General features: G+C 41.3%; 1 protein-coding gene across 2 annotated transcripts in view; it reads left to right on the top strand.

Annotated features, from left to right (window-relative positions):
- Positions 1-12346, top strand: part of LOC106586787 (E3 ubiquitin-protein ligase NEURL1) — a 97616-nt gene extending 85270 nt beyond the window's left edge. For both annotated transcript variants that reach the window (XM_014174440.3, XM_014174449.3), the window contains exons 5-6: positions 4891-5070; positions 8404-12346. In XM_014174440.3, the coding sequence (XP_014029915.1) occupies positions 4891-5070; positions 8404-8660 (437 nt within the window). In that variant the 3' untranslated portion in view covers positions 8661-12346. The remainder of the gene's footprint in view (positions 1-4890; positions 5071-8403) is intronic.
- Positions 12347-14360: the final 2014 nt, after the last annotated feature.

Here is a 14360-nt window from a genome sequence, read left to right on the forward strand (position 1 = left end):
ACAAATTACTATTGAGAGCCTAAATGTAGAAAATGGTGCTGACAACAAACTTAAAGACCACCCATATACAGTCGCCAAACCTCTCAAAGCTCTTAAAGTTTCTTTGGATATCGTGTTTCAGAAAGCTCAATGGATGTAGAAAGATTAGCAACCACTTTACAACCCCACTCTCCTCTTTTCCTCCTCCCATCTTCCCCTCCTCCTATTCATCAGTCTACCACTAAACAGATCCCTAGAAGGATATCCCACACTCCTCTTCTAAGATGTAGAGACCTATGATGACCTAAGGGCACTGTATGACCACAAAGGTCATCCTCAGTCACAACCATGACTGTAGGGCCAAGCGGCCATTTTGAAGCCACAACCCCATCGAGGTGCTGCGACAGTGTGTGACCCAGTGTTGTTGAGTCAAAGTAGGCCAGTCCCAGTCTCAGTGTCACATAGCCCACATTCCTCAGAATCCTCCCATAGCAGACTGCTTTAGAGGATCTGGACAAACATACTCTTCTTAATAAACCCGCTGTGTCCCAAATGGCACCCTATTCCCTATATAGTGCACAACTTTTTACTAGGGCCCATAGATCTCCGGTCAAAAGTAGTGCAGTCAAAAGTAGTGCACCACGTAGGGAATAGGGTGCAATTTGGGAGGCAGGGGGGGAGTGAGCCGCCACAGCTGTCCACAGTCCCTCTCTAAATTAATCTGGGAGTGAACAGGAGGATCAGGGCTGGGCTCCACTGATCCTAGGTCAGCTGCTGAGGACAAGCCAGATAGGGGATTAAAATGGGAGAGATGGAGGACAGAGAGAGGCTCGGCACCACCACCACACCTCTGGGTTAGAGTCCATAGGGGGACCTGTCAGCGTAGTAGTAATGTGATCGTAGGAGGACTCTGAATAGTAGTTGTACTGGTAGTTTATAAGGAGGATACGGGTGTGTACGTACGAACTAAGGATAGTTATGGGAGTGTGCGTTATACATAGACATTCTACAAATGACCATCTAAAAACACACCGCACGAACACACACACATAGCACACACACACACTTAGACATACACACACACACTGAGGCACCAAGAGCCTAGGGGCACCAGAGCAACCCTCTACACAAACAAACAGCCCAGGTCTTAACCCTCATCTCCAACTATACCAGCACATACAGCCCCATTTAGAAAACCTCAAAGACTCCACAAGACTTGTACAGTACAGCTTACCACATGATGTAATGCACCATGTCAGTCAGTCATCAGGTAACAGAGATCACTATTACAGCCAACATGTTAGCATTATCGCAGAACCAAAATGGCCACCTTGTCCAGTGGTTCCCAACCAGGGGTACTAGGACCCCTGGGGGTACTTGGCCTATCCACAGGGTGTACTTGAGAAGACTGATGAGACCATAGGCCGACTGATAAAATGCACGAGTGGGTAAATTGAGTTGGTGGTACAGTAAGCGAAAAGGTTTGGCAACCACTGGCCTAGTCGACAGCCTCTCCAGTGTTCGTGAGCATAGAAAGACTGCAGCTGGGCAGCCATTTTGGATCTGGCCATAGATCAATCGCTCCCAGAGAGATGCCAGAAACGGTGGCCGGTCGCCATGTTGTCAGCTGATGGCAGTCTTAATGATGGACCATGGGCCACACACCAGACGACTCATATTTCACATTCTTCCATCATGCCATCCAGAAAAACAGACATAGCATGCTGAGAAAGACCATGGAGGTCACTCCCAGTTACCACAATCCCCATAGGCTTTGATGAACTATTCCTCCTCTCATCCCTCGTGTCTTAAAATAACATGTTATTGAAATGTTCAAGGGTTCATTGTAGTTCGTTGTGGCTTGTTTGTTGCTGTTGTTGCTGATGATGTCCCTGTTTTTGGATGGTGTGGCTTTCGGGCCGAATGGTGACTTTAGGCATTTCTATTGTTCCATGCGAATTAGCGAAGCTTTTAATAATTTTTCTTTTTTTAATTATGACACGTACACTCAACAAGACAGACAATTTTCATAGTAATTTACTAAACATTAAATAGTCATTCTGTTAGTACTTAAACCAAAAATAAAACAATTGGCCTCATATTACTACTACTGCGGGTCAGCGCTGGACTAACAATGTCTGGATGCGTACAATATGTCTACCTCCATAAATACAGTCTAGGAAAAAATGACGTTTGTTTTTGGTGTAGTATCACTTTTGATTAGGGGATCCCCTTTATAAAATCAATAGCGACACTCAATCTTCCCCAGTCTATATAAAAAAAACAACCGTCAAACCAATGTTAAGGAACCACTTCGTCCTCAGATACTTCAAGCATCATTTTTCTGACGTATCCTCTTTCATCGATGTACAGGCATGTACTGTATGTCTGACGTAGCCAGGGTCGCATTCCGACTTACGTAATCTGTCCATGTCCGTGACCTTTGAACCCAATATGTCATGTTAATCACACTGGGGCTGGGGTCTCTGAAACATGACCCCTCACCATAGGCATCACTGGCATCCTAATATGTGCTTCTTAAATGTGGACTTGGAATTTCCATTTGTTTCCCTGCCTTCACCACAGAAACAGGGGATGTAAAAAAAAAAGAGTGGAACGTGACAAACCCCCCCATATATCTCCCTAAACTTCACGCTAGAAATCCCCAAAGGTTATTGAAAAGCCATTCACTTCAATAGGATCATAAGATCATTCGTCTGTCTACCAATGTACTGTATAGCACACTTAGAGAAAACCCCCTCTGATCTTTGTAGGCCTATGTCTTCATAACATACCAACTCTTCTTTCAGATGCAAATAAGCTTTATTAGCATGAATGAACATGGCCACTGTTGCTAAAACCAGGTAAGAAAATGACACCAATAATAACAGTAAAAAAAAAAAGTATTGTAATGGTGTTACAAGCGTCGTTGTATGTAGACCAAAACGCAGCAGGTATGTGAATGCTCATCTTCCTTTTATAGAAGAAAAACCAAACAAAACACTTAAACAAAACAAACGACGAAAACAGTCCTGTAAGGTGCTCAGACTATACACGGAAACAACCACCCACAAACACAAGAGAAAATAAACCCACTTAAATATGGCCTCCAATTAGAAGCAACAACAACCAGCTGCCTCTAATTGGAGGTAGTTCCCAAAACTAACATAGATATAGAAAAACTAGAAAACCCACATAGAAATAGAAAACATAGAATATAAACCAAAACCCCGAAACACACTAAACAAACACCCCCTGCCATGCCCTGACCACACTACAATAACAAACAACCCCTTTTACTGGTCAGGACGTGACAAATGGTGATTAGAGAAAGGGGAAAAAAATTTAAAATATATATATATATATATATATAATAAATATTACCATTACCATATTAAATGAATATGAATAAAATAAATACATCAAAATAGTAATAATAATCTTTCTTTCTCTCGGTTCTTTATCATATAGGATTATTTGTCAATGTAGAACCTACTGGATAGTCCACTTACAGTACTAGAGGTGCCTATATTTGAGGTGGCTATATTTGAGTTGCCTATAGTTGAGTTGCCTATAGTTGAGTTGCCTATAGTTGAGTTGGCTATAGTTGAGGTGCCTATAGTTGAGGTGCCTATATTTGAGGCGCTTATATTTGAGGTGGCTATATTGGAGGTGGCTATATTTGAGGTGCCTATAGTTGAGGTGCCTATAGTTGAGGTGGCTATAATTGAGGTGGCTATAGTTGAGGTGCCTATATTTGAGGTGACTATAGTTGAGGTGACTATAGTTGAGGTGCCTATACAGTAGTTGAGGTGGCTATATTTGAGGTGGCTATAGTTGAGGTGGCTATAGTTGAGGTGCCTATATTTGAGGCGCTTATATTTGAGGTGGCTATATTGGAGGTGGCTATATTTGAGGTGCCTATATTTGAGGTGCCTATAGTTGAGGTGCCTATAGTTGAGGTGCCTATACAGTAGTTGAGGTGGCTATAGTTGAGGTGGCTATAGTTGAGGTGCCTATATTTGAGGCGGCTATAGTTGAGGTGGCTATAGTTGAGGTGCCTATATTTGAGGCGCTTATATTTGAGGCGGCTATATTGGAGGTGGCTATATTTGAGGTGCCTATATTTGAGGTGCCTATAGTTGAGGTGCCTATAGTTGAGGTGCCTATATTTGAGGTGCCTATAGTTGAGGTGCCTATAGTTGAGGTGCCTATATTTGAGGTGCCTATAGTTGAGGTGCCTATAGTTGAGGTGCCTATATTTGAGGTGCCTATAGTTGAGGTGCCTATAGTTGAGGTGCCTATAGTTGAGGTGCCTATAGTTGAGGTGGCTATAGTTGAGGTGGCTATAGTTGAGGAGGCTAGAGTTGAGGTGGCTATAGTTGAGGTGACTATAGTTGAGGTGACTATAGTTGAGGTGCCTATAGTTGAGGTGTCTATATTTGAGGCGCTTATATTGGAGGTGGCTATATTTGAGGTGCCTATAGTTGAGGTGCCTATAGTTGAGGTGCCTATAGTTGAGGTGCCTATAGTTGAGGTGCCTATAGTTGAGGTGGCTATAGTTGAGGAGGCTATATTTGAGGTGGCTATAGTTGAGGTGCCTATAGTTGAGGTGGCTATAGTTGAGGAGGCTATAGTTGAGGTGGCTATAGTTGAGGTGCCTATGTTTGAGGTGACTATAGTTGAGGTGCCTATACAGTAGTTGAGGTGGCTATATTTGAGGTGCCTATATTTGAGGTGGCTATAGTTGAGGTAGCTATATTTGAGGTGGCTATAGTTGAGGTGCCTATATTTGAGGTGCCTATAGTTGAAATGCCTATATTTGAGGTGGCTACAGTTGAGGTGCCTATATTTGAACATTTTATGCTTTCATAACCATCTCTTTTCTTTCTGTCTGTTCTCTGGCTCCAGGTTCCACACATCTCGGGGACCAGCCGGTGCGGGCTCCCTCCAACCCCAGCTCTCCCTCCTCCTCCCCCCATACCCCCAGCGCCCTGGCCCTGGCCCTGGGTAGTGGAAGCTCTGACCCTGTCCTTAACGGAGGCCTGGGAGGCCCCTGCTCCGGTGCCTACTGTGGTGGCTCTGCAGGAGGTCTGTACCTTTCAGAGCCACTCTGTTAATCAAACTATCAAACCCACTGCAGGGGGTTAAGAGAGGAGAGGGGGACACTAGGTAGCAGATGTCCTGGGTGGTGAGTCTGTTCGGTACATTGCTTCTCGTGCTGTGCAGCGAGAGGACACAATGTCTCGTCCACAACAGTGGTAAAATGGGTTTGTACTGTATTTATTGTAAGGAATGTATTGATCAACACTGTAGATTAGATCCATTACATCAGTACATACACTACTGGTCAAAAGTTTTAGAACTACTCATTCAAGGATTTTTCTTCATTTTTACTATTTTCTACATTGTAGAATAATAGTGAAGATATCAAAACTATGAAATAACACATATGGAATCATGTAGTAAGCAAAAAAGTGTTAAACAAATCAAAATGTATTTTATTTTTGAGATTCTTCAAATAGCCACCCTTTGCCTTGGTGACAGCTTTGCACACTCTTGGCATTCTCTCAACCAGCTTCATGAGGTAGTCACCTGGAATGCATTTCAATTAACAGGTGTGCCTTCTTCAAAGTGAATTTGTGGAATGTCTTTCCTTCTTAATACGTTTCAGCCAATCAGTTGTGTTGTGACAAGGTAGGGGTGGTAGTTAGCCCTATTTGGTAAAAGACCAAGTCCATATTATGGCAAGAACAGCTCAAATAAGCAAATAGAAACAATCCATCATTACTTTAAGACATGAAGGTCAGTCAATACGGAACATTTCAAGAACTTAGAACTTAGTTTCTTCAAGGGCAGTCGCAAAAACCATCAGGCTCTATGATAAAACTGGCTCTCATGAGAACCGCCACAGGAATGGAAGACCAAGAGTTACCTCTGCTGCAGAGGATAAGTTCATTAGAGTTACCAGCCTCAGAAATTGCAGACAAATAAATGCTTCGAAGACTTGAGGTAACAGACACATCTCAACATCAACAGTTCAGAGGGGACTGTGTGAACCAGGTCTTCATGGTCGAATTGCTGCAAAGAAACCACTACTAAAGGACACCAATAAGAACAAGAGACTTGCTTGGGCCAAGAAACACGAACAATGGACATTACACCGGTGGAAATTTGTCCTTTGGTCTGGAGTCCAATTTGAAGATTTTTGGTTCCAACTGCTGTGTTTTTTTGAGACGCAGAATAGGTGAACGGATGATCTCCATATGTGTGGTTCCCACCATAAAGCATGGAGGAGGAGGTGTAATGGTGTGGGGGTGCTTTGCTGATGACACTGTGATTTATTTAGAATTCAAGGCACACAACCAGCATGGCTACCACAGCAATACTGCATGTGGTTTGGGCTTATTGGGACTATAATTTGTTTTTCATCAGGACAATGACCCAACTCACCTCCGGGCTGTGTAAGGGCTATTTTACCAAGAAGGAGAGTGATGGAGTGCTGCATCAGATTACCTGGCCTTCACAATCCCCCGACCTCAAACAACTTGAGATGGTTTGGGATGAGTCGGACCGTAGAGTGAAGGAAAAGCAGCCAACAAGTGCTCAGCAGCCAACAAGTGCTCAGTTGAACTCCTTCAAGACTGTTGGAAAAGCATTCCAGGCGAAGCTGGTTGAGAGAATGCCAAGAGTGTGCAAAGCTGTCATCAAGGCAAAGGGTGGCTATTTGAATACGTATATTTTGATTTGTTTAACCTCTTACATCTAGACGTTCCGCTAGCGGAACACCTGCTCCAATATCCAATGATAGGGCGTGGCGCGAATTACAAATTCCTCAAAAATACAAAAACTTCAATTTTTCAAACATATGACTATTTCACAGCATTTTAAAGATAAGACTCTCCTTTATCTAACCACACTGTCCGATTTCAAAAAGGCTTTACAACGAAAGCAAAACATTCGATTATGTCAGCAGAGTACCAAGCCAGAAATAATCAGAAACCCATTTTTCAAGCTAGCATATAATGTCACAAAAACCCAGAAGACAGCTAAATGCAGCACTAACCTTTGATGATCTTCATCAGATGACAACCCTAGGACATTATGTTATACAATACATGCATGTTTTGTTCAATCAAGTTCATATTTATATCAAAAAACAGCTTTTTACATTAGCATGTGACGTTCAGAACTAGCATACCCCCCGCAAACTTCCGGCGAATTCACTAAGAATTTACTAAATTACTCACGATAAACGTTCACAAAAAGCATAACAATTATTTTAAGAATTATAGATACAGAACTCCTCTATGCACTCGATATGTCCGATTTTTAAAATAGCTTTTTGGTGAAAGCACATTTTGCAATATTCTAAGTACATAGCCCAGGCATCACGGGCTAGCTATTTAGACACCCGGCAAGTTTAGCACTCACCAATATCAGGTTTACTATTATAAAAGTTTGATTACCTTTTGTTGTCTTCGTCAGAATGCACTCCCAGGACTGCTACTTCAATAACAAATGTTGGTTTGGTCCAAAATAATCCATCGTTATATCCGAATAGCGGCGTTTTGTTCGTGCGTCCCAGACACTATCTGAAATGGTAAATCAGGGTCGCTCGCATGGCGCAATTCGTGACAAAAAAAATCTAAATATTCCATTACCGTACTTCGAAGCTGTTTAAAATCCATTTTTATGCCACTTTTCTGGTAAAAAAGCGATAATATTCCGACCGGGAATCTCCTTTTAGCTAAACAGAGGAAAGTAAACAAAGCTTTCGGTCGACGCGGGCACGAGCCTGAGTCTCACAGTACTGTAACCAGCCACTACCCAAACGCGCTACTTTTTTTCAGCCAGAGCCTGCAAAGCCACGATTCAGCTTTTTACCGCCTTCTGAGACCCTATGGCAGCCGTAGGAAGTGTCACGGGACAGCTAAGGTCCTCACTCTTCAATAAACAGAGACAAGAAGAACGACACCTTGTCAGACAGGCCACTTCCTGCCTGAAACCTTGTCAGGTTTTTGCCTGCCAAATGAGTTCTGTTATACTCACAGACACCATTCAAACAGTTTTAGAAACTTTAGGGTGTTTTCTATCCATATGTAATAAGTATATGCATATTCTAGTTACTGGGTAGGAGTGGTAACCAGATTAAATCGGGTACGTTTTTTATCCAGCCGTGAAAATACTGCCCCCTAGCCATAACAGGTTAACACTTTTTTGGTTACTACATGATTCCATATGTGTTATTTCATAGTTTTGATGTCTTCATTATTCTACAATGTAGAAAATAGTAAAAATAAAGAAAGACCATTGAATGAGTAGGTGTTCTAAAACTTTTGACCTGTAGTGTACATGCAGAATGTCTCTCTCTTTCGCCCTCTCCCTCCTTCCCTCCCTCCGTCACTACCTCCCCCCTAACAGGAACGACCCCCAGCTCGCCCGTCAGCCTCCCCAAGTCGCCCACCTTCCCATCAGGAAGCGGGAGAGGGCCCGGGTGGCCGACTGGCGATGAGTGTTCCATCTGCTATGAGAACCACGTGGACACGGTCATCTACGCATGCGGTCACATGTGTCTCTGCTACACCTGCGGCGTCAAACTCAAGAAGATGTCCAACGCCTGCTGCCCCATCTGCAGGAGACAAATCAAAGACATCATTAAGACCTACCGTAGCACGTAGGGGGCCTTTGAAGCTAAGGACCTCAAAACTTAGGGCCACAAGCATAAGTTAATGGGGAGAGGAGGAAGACGTTGAGGAAAGACTTTGATAAACTTTTAAGATCAGGGAAATGGACAATGGACAGTTCACTCTGGTACTTTTATGTGATGGATTTTGAGGAAGAATCTTGGTTTTTGTTTCAAATACCCAATTTTTTTTGGCTGGTACAGTTAGGAGACCTGCACTGCAAAGGTCTCTTGCATTTCCACTTTCCCTCTCTGACACAGTGTGTGATGGCTTTTGAAGTGGCGGGGGGTTTGCAACCGCGGCGAGAACTTCCTCTCTCAACTAGAAGTTTTCATTCTTCTTGCTCTCTCCAAGGATTCAGGAAGTTTCAGACTTTGAGGAAAGAGAAGACGTGAAACAACTTTTTATTTTGTTGTTGAAGCCACTTCCAGATGACTGCCGCGAGTTTGCTCATGTGCATGGAAGCAAACGAGGTAGTTTCAATTCAACGTTTTTGGTCTTGAGATGATCTATTCATGTTGAAGAGCAGAAGGACTGTTAAGTTCCAACATTTGCTTCTTAACTTGACTCAACTTTGTCTGTAAAAAAAAACAACAGGCAACATAGATAGTTCTTTATTAACATAACGTCTCAGTATGGCACAACTTCTGTCTGTGTGTTACTTAGGCAAACTGCAGATTAAAGAGTGGATTTATTTGTTGCTGAGTGTCGTGACCGGAAAGGGATGCATTTCTGTAGTCGTCATAGGATTCATCAATAGGAAGATGACTACAGTTGTATAAAGTTGTGAAGTATAGGGACGTAAGTATATGACGTATCACCTCTTGCTCCTATACAGTAAGTCATATATTCTCAACCAAATGTATTTGTGTGGTAGTTCTATAGCACATTCATTGGTGGTAGCTGTGCTGTTGCGCTAGCTAGCTATCTGCTTGCTCTGCAGTGTTGTATGTTGCACTGAAGTCAGTACTGCGCTCTCAGAAATGCCCCATCAAGAAAGGAGAAGAAACAGATTATTTTACACAATAAATTTAAACAACCATCAAAACAATGTCACTGGCAGCCTCAGCTCCCAATCCAATCCCAGAATTTGTACCCACATCATGTGACTGGAAGCAGGAAGTGAAAGTACATTTATTGGGTGTTCCTCAGGTCCAGCTGTTAACGCCCCAAAATGGTGACAGTTTACGCAAACACCAGCCCTATGCACTGTGATTGTTGCCATGGTAATAGCGTTCACCGTCGATCCGACACAGCCCCCTGCCTTAATTCATGAACAGTTAATTTGTTACATGCGGATGTGTGATAAATAATGCTTTGTTTCTATCCATATTTTTCACCAAGACCCCTTACTAAATACCAAATATGATGTTGTGTGTCCGAAGAAAAGCTTCCGAAACAGGACTTCAGAAACTCAGAGGATAAAAAGCACATGAAACAAAACTGAATTGACCCCAACTTATTTTTATAACTCAAAATACTTACTGGTCAGACAGTCAGTAATATGTACACAACCCTAACCCTATCACGGTACTATTCTAACATCTGCATTGTGCTTCAACTAGCAACAAATACCCTTCACAGTTACACACATTAATGTAGGGTTATGAGAGGTAGATGGGAGTTCCTCAATGTTGCAAGTTGATATACAGTCGGTTACAGGTGTTGTCACTTACCCCATATGACTTTTATCACTTTGGGGAGAATCCTAATTTACACTTAAGTCAAATTTTCACTCAGTCTCCCATTGACATCAATGCAAGACTACCTGAAAATGTGATTTTGTAAAAGTAAGAATTTTCCCCTTTATGATCAGTATGTGTCATATATCCCATTGAAATTCCCATCACGCTTGTGTGTACTGGAGCTATATGCCATAGCTTTCTGCCGAGAGCTGAAAAGGCAGTTTTTTTAACACGTTTATCTTGCATCTTGGTGTAATTAATAGATAATCGACAAATGAATCTGGAATGTAATGCTGCGACAGTATTTGCCAGCTCTCTGTTTTTGGGGCAAATACTGACAGATGTTTCGTATACATCCTCTTTACACTCACGAACAGAACTTTGTGTTTTTATGATATTATACGCTACTGCTTGACGTGTTAATTCACATTTTGAATGTTAATTGATGTTTTAAAATGAGGCAAATCGTTTTATTGGTGTGGTTGGTAGTATCCAGAGAGAAAAACATATTTTGTCAGCTTTTTTTTGTTATTGATTGATAGTCATGATTGTAATGTTTGTTTTCTGGTTGACTGAAACCATGAAATAATCACCTATTTCTACTTCTACGGTGTATCCTAAAGCCAGGAAAGATATTATCTTGTACCTTCCACCAATACCTGGGACTCCCTGCAGTATACAATCATAACACCTTGTTGCTTTGGGTACAAGATAAGCACAGATTAATAATTTTACAAACCCTGAATATTCAGACGCTGAATTCTTTTGTAATTTATACGTTGTTGTTCATGCCTCCTTTCGAGCCCAAACCAGGTTTGTTTTTATAGCTCTTACCAAGTATATAGTTTAAAGGCCGTCATTGTATGGCAATGTTAAATGTCACTTTATAAGAATCCTGATTGTACTTTTTAAATGGTCTAGTCTATAGGTAATCTCTGGCATATTCTATCACAGTACAATTTGTGCTGATACTAAGTGTCCGACGAAATCCGAAATCCAATAAAAAAATGAATGTGTTAAACCACCTCGTAATTTGCAAAGTCTGTGCTAAACACGCGTCATTTCCCCTTGCTTGAAACATTGTTTTTACTGTTTTTTTTACTGACCCTTAAATCAAGGAATTTAACCCACAACCTCTAATGTAAACAATAGTCATTGGACATACGGTCATGTCATAAATGGCATACCGTACATTGACAACCTATAATAATGTAAAAGTTAAATATCATGCAAAATCAACAAGGCACCTAAATTGCTGCCTATCGTATTTATTGAGTTACATACAGGATTAATTGAAGTGGTCTGACTCATGTCAGTACTCGGTGGCTTAAAGTTCAGCCCTCCACACAGACACTATGACTAGGGCCCAGAATTGTTCCTGACCTAGTGACCTGGAAAACTCAGGGCCCTAACTATAACACCAACCAGTTGCGGTGTCATACCAATTTACCAAAAAAATACATTTTTGGTATCGCTCCTGATTGTTTGTCGACCCTGTATTGTATCTATCTTCCATTGAAGTGTTTTGATCTCAGATCCTACTGTACTTGGGTGTTTGCTTTTTCTTCTACTATCCTCCATTTTAGAAAACCCCTTCTTCAGATATCACTAGACAGGTTACACCTGGGAAATACACTTTATTTTCTTATCTTTTAGTTGTTTGAGTTGTTTGTTCACTCCGTCCTAGTTAGTGAACTTTGGGACCAATAGAAGACAAGCTGAAAAATAAATGTAAAAAATAAATCTCCTAGGCTATCATTTAGATAGAGTTCAGGGGTTGATCAGAACGCTACACATAGAAATGTAACATAGGCTAGGTCAAACACGATTGCTCCTATTTTCCATGATATAGAAGAATATATGTTCTATGTTGTGACTCATACATTGTTTAAGATACTTTGCAAAACCTGTCTTTATTTGAGAACTAGTTTCCAAGTGATCTGTTTGTGAGTCGGACGATTGTGTCAATAAACTTTCCAGACGTGTTTCAAAGAAGTGTCTGTGCCTGCTTTTCTCATAAAACTTGAATAGAACATAAATTACATACATTTGATTACAAACTAATTCTATATTTTCTATCACATCTCCAATATCCATCTTAATATGATTGGATTATCTCCCATACATATCCAACTATAACAAAAACTTGATGACAAATTCTTATTTATTATATCCACACTCTTGATTTTAGTTCATCCCGTAAATGTCTTCTTTTTTTTTTACCTTTATTTAACCAGGAAGGGCTCATTGAGATTTGAAGTCTCTTTTTCAAGAGCACCCTGGCCAAACTACAGGTAATCTAGTAAAAAAACATGGAATTCATAAGAATACAACAAAATCATAAAATTAAAAACATTGACAGGTCAGGGAATCAGCCTCAAATCAGCCTTCTGGACAATAAAAATGCCCAAATAAAATGGCAGTAAACCCAAAATGGCTTTGTAAATAAAAGTATAGCAGTGACTGAGCCTATGAGTGACTAGAGAAGGCCAGCCAACCCTGGTATATAAAGTGCAGTGGTGGGTAAGGGTTTTGCAGTTTAAAATAAATCTCAACGCTCCATGGTAAAGGGTGTCAATTGATCTCAAACACTGAGCGGAAGCATTCATATATAGAATATCCCCATAGTCTAGTATAGGCATAAATGTAGCTGATACTAGCCTCCTTCTGGCTTCACAAGAAAAACAGGCCTTATTCCTAAAATAAAATCCCAACTTCAGTTTCAATTTTTTTGTAAATTGTTGAATATACAATTTAAAAGAGAGGCCGTCATCAATTAAAATTACAAGATATTTATATGAGGTTACAGTTTCAATCTCATTGCCCTGACAGGTAGTAATAGGTGAAAGGTTCAGAGGTCTATTTCTTGCTTTAGAAAACTGTGCCACTAGAGATTCTCGGTACGAGTCCAGGCTCTGTCGCAGCCGGCTGCGACCGGGAGACCATGGGGCGTCGAACAATTGGCCCAGGATCGCCGGGATAGGGGAGGGTTTAGCCGGGAGGGACGTCCTTGTCCCATCACGCACTAGCAATTCCTGTGGCGGGCCGGGCGCAGTGCATGCTGACACGGTTGCCAGGTATAACGTGTTTCCTCCGGCACATTGGTGCTGGTGGCTTCCTGGTTAAGTGGGCATTGTGTCAAGAAGCAGTGTGGCTTGGTTGGGTTGTGTTTCGGAGGATGCACGGCTCTCGACCTTGGCCTCTCCCTAGTCCGTACGGGAGTTGCAGCAATGAGACAAGCCTGTAACTACCAATTGGATACCACGAAATTGGGGAGAAAAACGTGTAAAAAAAAAGAAAAAAGGAAACACCATAGGTTTAGTTTTGTCAGTATTGAGGATAAGCTTCAATTGACACAAGGTATATTGAACAGGATAAAAAGCAGTTTGCAAGTTCTGGATTGCTTTTGTGAGAGACGAGGCACAACAATAAATAACAGTATCATCAGCATAAAAGTGAAGTTGCGCATTTTGCAAATTTTTGTCTAAATTAATTATATGAATAGTGAGTAAGATGGGACCAAGTACAGAGCCATGGGGCACACCATTACAGACAGACAATTTAACAGACATGAGCCCATCAAAATGAGTGCACTGAGTTCTATCAGACAGATACAGTTGAAGTTGGAAGTTTAAATACACTTAGGTTGGAGTCATTAAAACTAGTTTTTCAACCATTCCACAAATGTCTTGTTAGCAAACTATAGTTTTGGCAAGTCGGTTAGGACATCTACTTTGTGCATGGCACAAGTCATTTTTCCAACAATTGTTTACAGACAGATTATTTCACTTATAATTCACTGTATCACAATTCCAGTGGGTCAGAAGTTTACACACATTAAGTTGACTGTGCCTTTAAACAGCTTGGAAAATTTCAGAAAATGATGTCATGGCTTTAGAAGCTTCTGATAGGCTAATTGACATAATTTGATCCAATTGGAGGTGTACCTGTGGATGTATTTCAAGGCCTACCTTCAAACTCAGTGCCTCTTTGCTTGACATCATGGGAA

Source organism: Salmo salar, chromosome 02 (assembly GCF_965601325.2).
Source record: "Salmo salar chromosome 02, fSalSal1, whole genome shotgun sequence".
Lineage (NCBI taxonomy): Eukaryota > Metazoa > Chordata > Actinopteri > Salmoniformes > Salmonidae > Salmo > Salmo salar.